At 44.6% G+C, this 12,753-nt stretch overlaps 1 protein-coding gene across 1 annotated transcript in view; it reads left to right on the top strand.

Annotated features, from left to right (window-relative positions):
* LOC147702140 (monocarboxylate transporter 6-like) overlaps positions 1 to 12,753 on the top strand; it is a 311,541-nt gene that overhangs the window by 36,791 nt on the left and 261,997 nt on the right. The window contains exon 2 of the mRNA XM_086930781.1: positions 6,582 to 6,811. Within this exon, the coding sequence (XP_086786907.1) occupies positions 6,607 to 6,811 (205 nt within the window). The 5' untranslated portion in view covers positions 6,582 to 6,606. The remainder of the gene's footprint in view (positions 1 to 6,581; positions 6,812 to 12,753) is intronic.

Genomic DNA, 12,753 nt, shown 5'->3' with positions numbered 1-12,753 from the left:
GACTGATTGGAGGGCTGGCAGACCGTTCGTCACAGAGGGGGGAAAATAGACCGACGACGGAGAATGGCCGTGAAGAGAACGATTGGGAGGCGGAGAGTGCTTCCAGTGGTCAGATGCAATGGCAGCGGACAAATAAGAGACCTGTGGGACACTCCTTGATTTTCGGGAACTGAACTTCACCTTGGTATACCCAGGGGGTGGGTGTAAAATGGGGGTTAGAGAGGGATGCTATGAGAACTGGGCCACACTTGTGTCTGTTCAGCAGACTCACGTAACATATGCCCCCCTCGGCCTCTCCCTTCTATATAGGTGTGGATGGACTGCCTCTGTTTATTATTGATTTTGGAGGCTTTCAAACTCCATTATGTGGGCTTGACAATATTCGTCAGCAGGCAATTAATACTTCATGCTGGAGGTTAGCTCAAAGCTCCTCACAAATGTTTCTTTCCACACAGTTTGGGCGACAGGCACTCTGCACGTTTGGTAGGTGGGTGGTTGGGGACTCACCTAGCAGGGTTGCAGGGAGGGGGGAGTTGGGTTTGCTGTTTGAATGTTATGGGGGGGAGACGGGCACCACGCTCAAGACCAAGATATCCAACAGGTACCAGAGGTTGACACAAAGGGAACCCGGGTGGTGAGGAGGCACCCAAATATTAATTACTTTGTTCAAAGTCATGGGAGACCCGGCTAGCATGCCGATATGGACCTTGAATGTGAATGGTCTGGGGAACAAGATCAAACGCACGTTAGTCATGCAGCATATTAAGATGCACTCCACAGACGTTGTCTTAATTCAGGAATCGCACTTGCGAGGGAGTAAATGTAAGGCATTAGATCGCTTTGGTTACAAACTGATAGCCCACTCCGGGTTCTCATCTGGGGCTCTGGGGTGGGGATCCTGACACGCAACACGCTACCCCTAGTTATCACAGCCACCTGGACTGACAATGCAGGCTGCTTTGTTGCGGCAGCAAGTAAATGGGAGGGGCGCCTGATTGTATTGTGCTATTCCTATATACCCCCGGGGTTTCATGCGGTGATCGTTCCCAACTGATCTCCCCTCTGGCTCTCTCCTGATTGGTGGGGATACAAATGCAGTCATGAACCCGGAACTCGACCGGTCTAGCTCCCATGCGGACTGACAGGGAGAACATGGCCTGGGGAACTTAGTATTAGCCATGGGCTTGGTAGATCTGTGGTGGGCGTATAATCCATTCCTTAGGCACTACACATAATACTCTGCACGACACTGTTCCTTCTCTAGGATTGATCATTTCTTTAAAAGTACCGACAAGGTGGGGGACTTCCTTAACTCTAAATACATGGCGAGGGGTATTTCGGACCACTCTCCAGTGTGTGTTACTCTTAAAGGCCCGATACTGGATAGAGCCACGTTCACAAGAATTGACCCTTGGGGACTGCGGGTCCCAACGTTTGAGATAACCTCTGGAAAGGCTCAGAGCTCTATTTAAAGAAAACACTGGGTCAGTAGAATCACACATTACCTTATGAGAGGCTTACAAGACGGTGTTGCGGTGACAGGCACAGGCGCTTATTGGGGCTCAGAAAAAGGAGGAATCCTTGCAGATTCGGGCACCAGAGCAAGAAATTAACCTACTGGAGGGCGACACTGCAACAGCATCATGTGCTGAATTGCAACATGGGCTGGTGCTGAAACAGCGTGACCTGAGGGCCCTTGCAGGTGGCGGGGCGCAAGCATACGCGTTAGCGACGCAACACCGCCTATACGATGTAGGCGATAAGGCCCTGAAACTCCTAGCTTGGCTGGAAAGACACAATAGGGAGTGATCGTGGATGAAGGGGGTGCGTGATACATCGGGGTCATTGAAAGCGACGAGCAACGAAATCGCAGAAACCTTCACCGCACACTTTGAGAGAGTCTATGTGCCGGTGTGCACCAGGTCGGAAGATGACTGCGCAGAATTGCTGAGGGACTGCCCACCTTGTCTGGGGAAGCGCGTGCAGGCTTTAGGCCGACCTCAAGGAGGACAAACTGAGTAGCACTCTGGTCTCTCTTATATCCTTGAAAGCATCTGGCCTAAATGGGCTTCCAGTTGAGATCTACAAAGGGCAGGCCTCAATCATAATACCACCGCTCCGAAATATGATGCTTGCCAGACCAACGAGCAGCAACGATAGTGGTAATTTATAATGCCGAAAGCCACCTGATCAGTGTAGCTCCTACCGTCCTTTCGCCCTTATTAATGTGGAGGCCAAGGTTTTGACCAAGGCCCTAGCAGATTGGCTGGTGTCAGTCATCACAGAATTGGTCCATGTGGACCAATCAGGGTGTATGCCCTGTAGAAGTACCAGACATAATCTACTAAGACTTTATGGTATACTCCACATGACTGGCAACCCCGTGGCCCAACAGACGGCATTGATGACACTGGACGCGTCAATAGCGTTTGACAGCATTGAGTGGCCCTACTTTTTCATGGTGCTCCATAGGCTAGGTTTTGGTCCCAATTTCTGTAGCTGAGTGAGGCTATTGTATGAGACGCCCCACGCCCGGGTGAGAGTCAACAGGGCGCTGTCGAGATCCTTTCAGTTGCGGAGGGGCACTAGGCAGAGTTGTACCTTGTCCCCGCTCCTATTTGCCCTAGCGCTGGAGCCGCTGGCGCACTGGATTAAGGTAGATCCAATGATATGGGGTTTAGTGGCACCAGGTGGGGGGGAAGAGCGCATTTCACTCTATGCTGATGATATTGTCTTGTACCTTGCCCGACCATACTACTCGATGGCACGAGTGCTACACATCTTTGAGCTATTCAGCAGTTACTCGGGCTATAATATCAATTGGTCCAAGTCAGTGATTTTTCCATTGTCGGGTTCCCCTAGAGTTCCAACGCAGTGTGCGGCCCCAGTTGTGATAGAGGGCTTTAAGTACTTGGGCATCCACATTACGCGGAACCAGATGGCCTTTTTAGATAGGAACCTCGGGCCCCAAATGAGTCGTCTAGGCTTCGATGTCAGCCATTGGCGCACCCTTCCACTTTCATTGGTGGGTAGGGCGGGCCTATTCAAAACGATGACGCTACCGCGCCTCCTATATGTTCTCCAAAATACCCCCTATCAGATCACTCAGTCAGTCTTCACACGGATAGCACAGGAGGTCAGAAAGTTATTGTGGCAAGGTGAACCCCCCTAATTGCACTCATAAGCTGTAGAAGGGAGTGTATGATGGTGGCCTGGCAATCTTTGACATCAGGCTATACTACTGGGCAGCTCAAGGTTATAAACAACTGGGTGTATGCGGACACACTATAGGGCGGATAGAGCTGTTATGACCGGAGGGAACAGTGATCCTCTCCTATACTCCTGGAAATCACGATCAGAGTGGGCGGAATATACTAAAGTGGTGATACAGTGCTGTAGAGAGGCTAATAAACTACTGGGGTGGACAGGGAAACTGACTGGTAGAACTCTGTTGTGGGTGGGAGATCCATTGCACGAAGTGGCTGCCCTCACAGGCTTTAAAGGGTGGAAATTGATTGGCATTGAGTATTTGGGGGATTTATGGAAAGGGGACACTCCCCTCACCCTTGAGGATCTCCAGCGTGAAGACAATCTGCACCACATCTACATATCAATTCCTGAGACTAGTACACGCTCTGCGCACCCACATTCACAGTGGTGCCTCTGTCCCAGACTCCTCCCCATTAGAGAACCCTATGGGCAGAGAAGGCGACTTCCACAATATATCGTAATTTGATAAACAATGCACCAGACCCCCTGACTGCTCTGGCATGGCTTAATGACTTAGGCAGTATAGATGATGAGGAGTGGCAGGAGGCAATCCAGAGAGAAATTGCGATTGGCTCTAGATTTTGCCTGGTGCAACTTAAGATATTACACAGCACCTACTATCCTCGCACTCACCTGTATACATGGGGCAGGACCCCTACAGCGTTGTGTGTTAGGGGATGCCAGCGGGAGGGAATCTTCCTACATATTGTATGGGAGTTCCAGAGATTGTTTGGTACAGGCAGAAAGACACAGATACTTTGTCCAGGGTGGTGGGTGTGACGGTTCCACTAGATTCAAAGTGGCTTTTATTAATGATTCTAGGCCAATCTGATTGGTACAGATATGAGGAAATATGGTTGGCTCTTACAGCGGGGATTGGGAAGCAAAACATTGCTAGGGGATGGGTGGCACCTGTGCCTTCGACGCTTGAGGACTGGAAATGAGACCTCGACTGGTGCCAGCACACCGAGGAAACAGTATATAAGAGTAGGGGGTGTTAAAAAATGGGAAAGAATGAAGGCGCCCTGGCAAAAGTACAGAGGAATGAGAATTGGGGAATGAATGCTAGTTTGTTTTGTAGTCTCCTCTTTTCCAGTTAAAATAATGTCATTTATGTATGATGGTCACCTCACTGTGTACTAATGGAAGTGACTCTTGTAATGTATGGTCTCTTGAACAATGTTAATAAAAAGAGTTACAAAAAAATCAAATATATTAAATATATAAAAAGAAAACTTATAATATTAATTACAGATAACAAAAACCTACAAATATATACAATAAAATAATAAATAAATGTATAAAAATAATTATTTTAAACTAGAAAATACTTACAAACAAAAAATTAATTAACACATACATGTATTTCTTTTATTTCCTACGCTATAACACCACACCAATAACAAAACACTTTTTTAATTACATGTACTCCCATAATTAGTAATCAATTAAACAAATATTATTATTAATAAACATTCATTGACTACACACACTTTAACACTATAGTATCCACAACACACACCTACATTACACTACAAATTATTAAAACACAATTAAAACTTATTTTTAAATTTAAAACTATTACTATTAACAACTAATAATAAAGTAATTACAATGTATTTAATACCCACCCTTTACCCCTTTAAAAGTAAAAACAACCCCAAAAAAATAAACAATTACCCAAAATAAATATCAACTATATATTAATTAATAAAATACAAATTACTTCCCACCCTTTACTCATATAAACACCCCAACACACACCTACAATTAATTACACAATTACCATAAATAATTATCAATTAATTAATTAAAATTGATTGACAACCAATTATTAATTCATAAATTAAAAATAAATTACTTCCCACCCTTTACACCAATAAATACCACAATACACACCTAAAATTAATTAAACAATTACCAATTAATTGACTTTAACAACCAATTATTAATTAATAATGAACTACTTTACAAATTTAACACTATAACATCTTAATTAAACACATATTATTAAATACAAAATATTCAATACATTTAATATAATTAAATTACTTCCCACCCTCTTCCGCTATAAACCCACAACCCTCTACGGAACTAAAAACGCAAAATTCAAATTTAATTTTTTTTTATAGCTACTAAAAATGTAACATATATTAAAAATACAAACAATTTCTATACAAAAGAATACAACACATACATATAAAATATATACTAAAATACATAACATTAATAAAAAAACGATATTTTTAACAACTATATTTTTGCAAATGATATTAAACACTTCGATATTTTTAAAATCAATATTACTTACCTTAAGTCGTTATTCTTGACCAAGATATTCTTGCTGTCGATGTTTCTGGTCCACGATATAAATGGCTCGATATTTGTGCAACTCAATATTTTCTACTCAAAATTCTGCCTCTGCACCCTTTTCAAGCACTACTTTTTTGTTTGTGTTCTGCACTTCATGGAAGTCCATGCAGTTTCCAGCTGTTTCCCTCATATAATTCTCTCCCCTGCACACTGTGTTAGTGTCTGTTGCCCGTCTGCTTCTCCCCGCCACCTCTATGATGCACTCAGTCTTGTGTCATCCACTGTTGCTTCCAGGCCCATGTGCTTCTCCTCCACCTGCTCTATGTCGCTTTCTCACCCATTGCTTCTCCTCTCCACCCCATTCTCTGTGCTGTTTCTGTCCCCCCACCACCCTCCGTTTTGCTTCAGCCCACTCATAGTCTTCTTCTCTGTTACCCGTTGCTTCTCCTCCCCTCCCATGTCGCTATGTTGCTTTGACCCCTCCCCCGGCCTCAGTATTGCTTCCTAGCAGCTGTCACCCATTGCTTCTCCTCCCCACCCATGTCGCTAATTTGCTTTGACCCCTACCCCCGGCCTACGTGTTGCTTCCTAGCAACTGTCACCCGTTGCTTCTCCTCCCCACCACCACATTGCTTTCCCCAACCATGCCCTCCACCATTCCCTACCCCTGCCCTCTCTGTTGAATCCCCCCACCCCCATTTACGCCCTATGTGTTGTCCCCCTCACCAGTGTTGTAGTGCATCATTTTTAATTTATTTGCTGATCCACCTCAGAACAACAACAAAAGAAAAAAAAGCGGCCACGTCATAGGATTTTTTTTTATCCTGATTAGCCAAGCTGCCCACAATCGTGGATGCTTTCCAGAATGACTAAAAACCATTGGCAAAGCAAATGTGTCTCAAGGGTGAAACCTGCTGGCTTCACCAATGCTTTCACTTAGCTCGTTCTCCCTCTCACTTTGCTGTCTCCCTTTACACTGTCCTTTCTTGACCTCACAGAATCAGCTGCCGTGGATCTGGCGGCATGGCCCCTGGTCCTTCCGAAGAGGTCACGGACCGTGGCTGGGCCTGGGTGGTGCTGCTGGCAGTCGTGCTGTCCCAGGGAATGACCCTTGGCTTCCCTTCATGTGTTGGCGTCTTCTACACGGACATCCAGGCCTCCTTCCAGGCCAGCAACAGCGAGACATCATGGTTCCCGTCCATCGTGACAGCAGTGCTGCACGCGGGGGGTAAGACTAACTACTGATCTGCTCTGACCTATGCTCCCCATAATATTTCTTCTCTCTAACCCCCTCCTCTCACATCCCCTCCACTCCCCTAGTAGCTTGTTTTATTGCTCCTCTCCTCTTCTCTCTCCTTCCTCGTACTCTGCCTTCTGTCTCTCCTCTAGCTAACTCCTTTATCTAATCTCATTTTCTCTCTTCTTCCTCCCACTTCTCTTCTGTTCTCGCCTCTTGCTCCCATTTACTCCTGTTTTCTCCAAGACTACTTTCTCTCTCCCTCCTTTTCCTCTAGCCCTCCGCTTCCTCTGGCTTTATTCTCTCTCCTCACACATGCTCTCCCTCTCTTCTCTTCTTTCCTTCCTTTTCTTTTCCTGTCTTCCCGTTTTCTCTTCCTCTTCCATTTACCTCCTCTCCTTTCCTCCATGGTTTCCTCTTCCTTTGGCCCCCTCCTCTCCTTTTCATCTATCTCTTCTACGTCTCTTCTCTTTTTTCCTCTCTCACCCTCTTCTTCACTTCTTATCTTGTCTCTTTTATTTTCCTTTCACTCCTCTCTCCCCCTTGTGCTCTCCTCTCTTCAATATCATTTTCCCATATCTTTTCTCACCGTTCCTCAAACTCATCTCTTTCCTTTTATGCCTCTGTTATCTTCCTTCTTTTTTCTTTTTGTGTATTTTCCCTTAACTTCTCTCCCCTTACTCAGCCCCCACCTTCTTTCTCTGCATCCTAACCTTTTCTCTTCACTTACAATTCCCGTGTTGTCATTGGAGCAGGACTAAGACGGATTTGCACACGGCTGTGTCTAATCTGGGGTGGCATGGTGGGCAAAATACCAGTGGGTTTGAATGCTATCCTGAGCGACTACCAGGTGTTAGACTTATTGCATGCATCCTTCAATCAACTTTTCTGTGTTTGATCCTTAAATTGGCTAGAAAAACTCTCTCCGACAGAGATGCTGTAATCTCCTTGTTGGGATGAGAGCAGTCGGTTTTCACAAAATCAGGTATGTCAACAGTCTACAGTGATTGTAAAATCACCAAAGGTGTATAGGGGACCAGAGTTTAGCACCATAAACAGTCAAGAGCTCACGTCTTGAGTATGAGAGTTGGAGGAGGTCTTGGGCATGAGAGTAGGGTGCAAGCAGTTGAAGTTTCCTCCCCACCAGGCCAGTGTGTGCGTTGCCAGTAAGGCATATTCCTGCAGAGAGTCCCAAAACTCAGTTTGCGAGGTATTGAGTGATTAAACACAATGGGCAACTATGCCCAGCGTAATTTGCCGTTCATTGGTACATACCTCCCATCTGGTCCCACGGTGGTCATGTCCGCCACATGTGAGATACCACTTTGGATCCATATAAGAACTCCTTTGTTGTAACATAAGTACATAGTACTAAAAGTTTGCCCTCTCCACTGCCTACAAGGAGGGGAAGAGCATGGCCCCACTGATGCTCACCACTGTTCACCATCTGCCTGCCACTTATACCGCAAGGGTGGCCTCTTCTGGCCTCTCCGTCAACGCCCACCAGTCCCCAAGAGCTGGAGAAAAGTGCAATGCCAAGACCAGCTGTCCTGGTCCAAGGCATTTGTCCGACTGTGGCTCCAGATTTGCCCACATTCTTCTCCACTAACAGCCCACATGTCTCCACGGCGCTTCTGAAGCCAGAAACCGTGCCTTGTCCAATGGTGGCCAGACAATATAACTTTAACGGCCATATAAAATCCAAACTCCCAGGTAGGATTCCAGGCAGACCTGCTCAAAACCCAGGCCCTATTGTCAGGTAGCATCATTTCCTCCCCAGATCGCCTCCACGCGAGGCCTCCAGCTTTCCTGTGGCTAATAGACCATTGTTCGGGCTCACCAACGTAGTCTGGAATTCCATGTGGGTTGTGCCCACTGAGGCTCCACCAATGTCGCCATTGGCATGGGGCAGCTCCCTGCAACTGTTGAGAAGTCGGATGGGGTTAAGATAGGCAGGATTCAGGAGTGGTGGTAAGAGCGCCCAAGACTCATGAGACCTCCGCCATGATGCTTGGCCGCACCCCCTGTTTAGCTTCCTTCAGAGGTAGATTTGACATTCTCTTCTTTTGGGAGGTGTGTTTCTCAGGCTATGGGTAGGGTTTCTTCATCAGATGATATTTTTATTTCATTTTGATGAGTTTCTTGGATTTTGAACTGTAAAAATGCTATGTTTCTTTTACAGAGAAGAATCCAGTATTTTGCTGTCTGTTATAGAAATTGATGTTGCCATAGCTCTGCTTGATGGGCATTGATCTAAACTCCGCCTGTGGATCTTGAGTAGTAGTAATCATTTAAATTGCGTAGATCTAAAGTCATGTAGAACAATCATTTCCAATGCAATAGGTCTTGCATTTGTGAGAGTTTAAACTATGGGCATTGTAAATGACAATGCCTTTTATTTATCTGTTTTGATAATTAACACCTAAATAAAAGGAATTGTCATTTACAATGCCAATAGCTCAAACTCTTGTAAATGCAAGACCTATTTCATTTCAAATAAGCGTCCGCCATTGTCCCTGGCTGCTTGGAAAGTAAAAGTGTGCATGGCGATCTGAATTTTGCAGAAAAGCATGTTATTCCTGCAGTAGGAGAAACTCATTAAAGAAAATAGTGCTAACAGACATACTGTGTAACAGTGGAAGTAAAAGGGCCAGCCCTCATGGGAGGTTACAAATGAAGACAAAGATTTACTAAGGAGGGACTAACAAGCCTCTTGATAAATCAGAAAGCAGCATTTACGAAGGACATTAACACAAGCCAATGACAAATATGGGCGGAGAGTAGGTGGGGCTTCAAATCTATACTCGAATACAGCATGGCTCGTAGAGCAACGCATGTGCTGCCCAGGCTCGTCCTAAAAATGCTGTAGACCCATTTCAACATTAAGGGGCAATTGTAGCTTGGAGGACTGAAGGCAGCCCTTACCTTATACCAATAGTAAAATATTTTAATTAGGCAGGAGACCAACTATATATACCAGCATCATTGCCTCTCAATACTGAAGAGATTACTCTTTAACACAGCGTGCATGATGAACAAGATATTATATAATATTGGTTCCAATTTTCCAAGGAAAAATGGCATAAATATGCTCCATCTCGAAGTCTGAGATGCAGCTTCTGGATGCTTTGAAAGATTGCATAGGTCAAGGGTAAAAAATAAGGCGTCTATGCCTTTCGAGTCCAAAGCGTGCAAGTCTGGCACAACTTACCACTCCAGCTGCACTAGGCAACCTCTTTGCTAAATTTCAGAAAGGCGCTAAAACTTGGATTAGTAATATTTTGTTGTCTTACATCTTTGCTTGATGCTTATGTTTCCCGGTATCGATGGGCCTTTCTTATAGTGCTAAGAAACTCTGTTTATATGTTGTGCTAAAAAACATTACATTGTTAATGGTAATGATGTGCTGCTTCTGATAATAATAATATTTAAATATTTTAAAATATTTTTAAAACCATCATGTCTAAAACCAAATGAAAATGTAAAACTTAACATGTTGATATCCTATTGGTACGCGAGTCCCTGATACTCCCATGTTCCTTTACAAATTACATAGTACCATAAGGAAAACACAATAACAACAACCCATGGCTGTGCACGCTTTTACACTTTTGTGCATAACCCCATGCTGAATAAGCCTTTTGTTTAATATTTTCCATTTTTATGTATGCCAATTGTAAATATTCTGCATATTATTCTGTTTACCTTCACCAGCACCGAAATGCAACCTCTGCGTTTACCTTTCAAAAATCGTTACAATTAAACGCAGAGGTCTAATTCCAAAATGATGCAGCAGGGCCGGGAACCAGAAGCAGCCCTTGCAAAAATGTTCAACCCATTCCGCTTCCTTCATCCATCCATCCATCTAGCCATCCATCCATCCTATCATCCATCCAGTCTGTCTTCATGTCTCTTTCTCTCTTCTTTATAACTTGTTTTTTATTTTTATTGTGACTTTTTCACCATACATTGGATTAGTTTACAAGCTAAAATACGGTTACATATCATCTTATATGTTTCTACGGTTTGGATGTGGGCCATAGTTTGTGTATTAACCAAGAGCCTATTATGAAACTAAAAAAAGCAAGTCAGTCATGAGGCTCCACGGTAAGATTCACCTCAGTGCATTTAGTGGTGATGTGGTACGCAGCGCTCCTTAACTGTTCAGATCTGGGGCCACCATAGAGAGAAGAGTTGGCAATGCCCATACCTCTTGCTTTAAAAGAATGGTGTATGGTAATGCGAAACATTAGAAGTAAATAGCATAGGAATTAATATCTATTTGTGTGGATGCAAAGAATTGTAAACAAATATTGATGTAGGTTAAAAGATCAGGGGAAAGTTGCACTGTCGAGCCAGACCTAATAATCTGACTGCCCCATTCTTATCCGTGCTGCTGCCATAGACAAACAACAGAAATTATCTAGTTATCTAAGACGCTTTAATAATATTACTTTGTCATGTGTGTGCCCCTGAAAGTTCAACTTAGCTGGACAAAGAAACAAAATGATCACAGCTGTGTGGAGGGCAAGAACATTCTTATGGAAGCACACAACTTCTGCTCAACCAAAAGATGTGCTCTCGGCTCCCAACAGGTGGGAAAAGCCTAAGCCCCTCTCCAGTAATGCTCAAATAGTTGTCTGACGACAGCTGTGTGGTCCAGCCAGACTATAAAAATACCATACCAGACAGGTATTAAGGGTGCAGTGTTTACAGGGGTGTCCAATTATCTCCAGCTTCATATTTCCATTGAAACCATTTGTTGTGATCTGTGTCACTTGTGGATTCAGCAAAGCTCAGAATCACTTCACTCCACAAATCCGACATTGGGCAGCTACAAAGCTCACACGACTCTTCCCAACACAGAGCCTCCTCCTCTGCCCTAGACCATAGTTTGTTTTGACACCTACCTTATGGCGAGCACTACCTCCGTAGTGCTGCGAACATCCATTGACCAATGCGGCCCCGCCCACTCCGCTTAACCGCCACACCGCAGCGGAATTGCCGCTGCGGTTAAGCGGTTATGAGGAGCCACTACCCTTCTTCCATGCCGTTGCTACTACACATTTGGGCAATACCAGTGCCAAGTTTAGGAATTTATTGCCCACATTCTTGGTTTTGGGACGATGGGGTCCTTCCAAAAAGCATACCTCAGACTTGCTTTCCATCTCTCTGTCCACAGCTTCTCCATTTGCAGAACCACTGGGCTTTCCCAGACAAATTGTAGTAAAATATGCTATGAGAGACGCACATTCTTGGCAAGGTCTAGGCTCACCCGCATATATTTCTCCCACTATCCAGGGGTAACGATATGTCTGATGCAAAATGGTATATTGTCTGAACTTTAGTGAAGTGTTTCTTCTCTACTCTCTCTCTCTTCGCCTCCATTTTCTCTCTCTCTTTCTCACCTCCTGCTCTGTCCTGATGTCCACGCTCTGCCTGTTGCCGGTAACCTCAGGGAGCTGAAGTATGTGGCAAATACACCAACAACAGCCCTAGGCCTTCAACCAACAGCCTCCTCACTGCTTAATTTGTGAGAGAGTGCCTAAAGTGAGCTGATGCCCAAAGTTTTTGTCGCAAACAAATCTAATGTCAAAGGTGCCGACTACCAAGGCTGTATAATCTTGATTCCACCTTATACTCTTTCATCTACCTCCAGACACCCCCTGCCACTTTATCTCACTCATGCAGGTGTTTTTCCAGCCCAGCTTTGTTTCTTTGTCAATGTTTTTCCAACTTTCTTCTACGCCATCTTTCCCACTTTAGTATATCTATCTCTCTCTATGTTGCTCTGGGTCAATGACTAATGAGGAAAAATACGTGTGTGTGGCCCCACCAGCACCCACCACCTTAAATTAAGCACTGGGCCACCCAATGGCTCCATCCCCACAGGTATATGCCCAGTGAAATAAATGGCAGTCCAGTTCTGGATA

Source organism: Lissotriton vulgaris, chromosome 7 (genome assembly GCF_964263255.1).
Source record: "Lissotriton vulgaris chromosome 7, aLisVul1.2, whole genome shotgun sequence".
In the NCBI taxonomy this organism is placed as follows: Eukaryota; Metazoa; Chordata; class Amphibia; order Caudata; family Salamandridae; genus Lissotriton; species Lissotriton vulgaris.
Note: the sequence above shows the minus strand (reverse complement) of the source record. Positions and strands in the feature narration are given on the sequence as shown.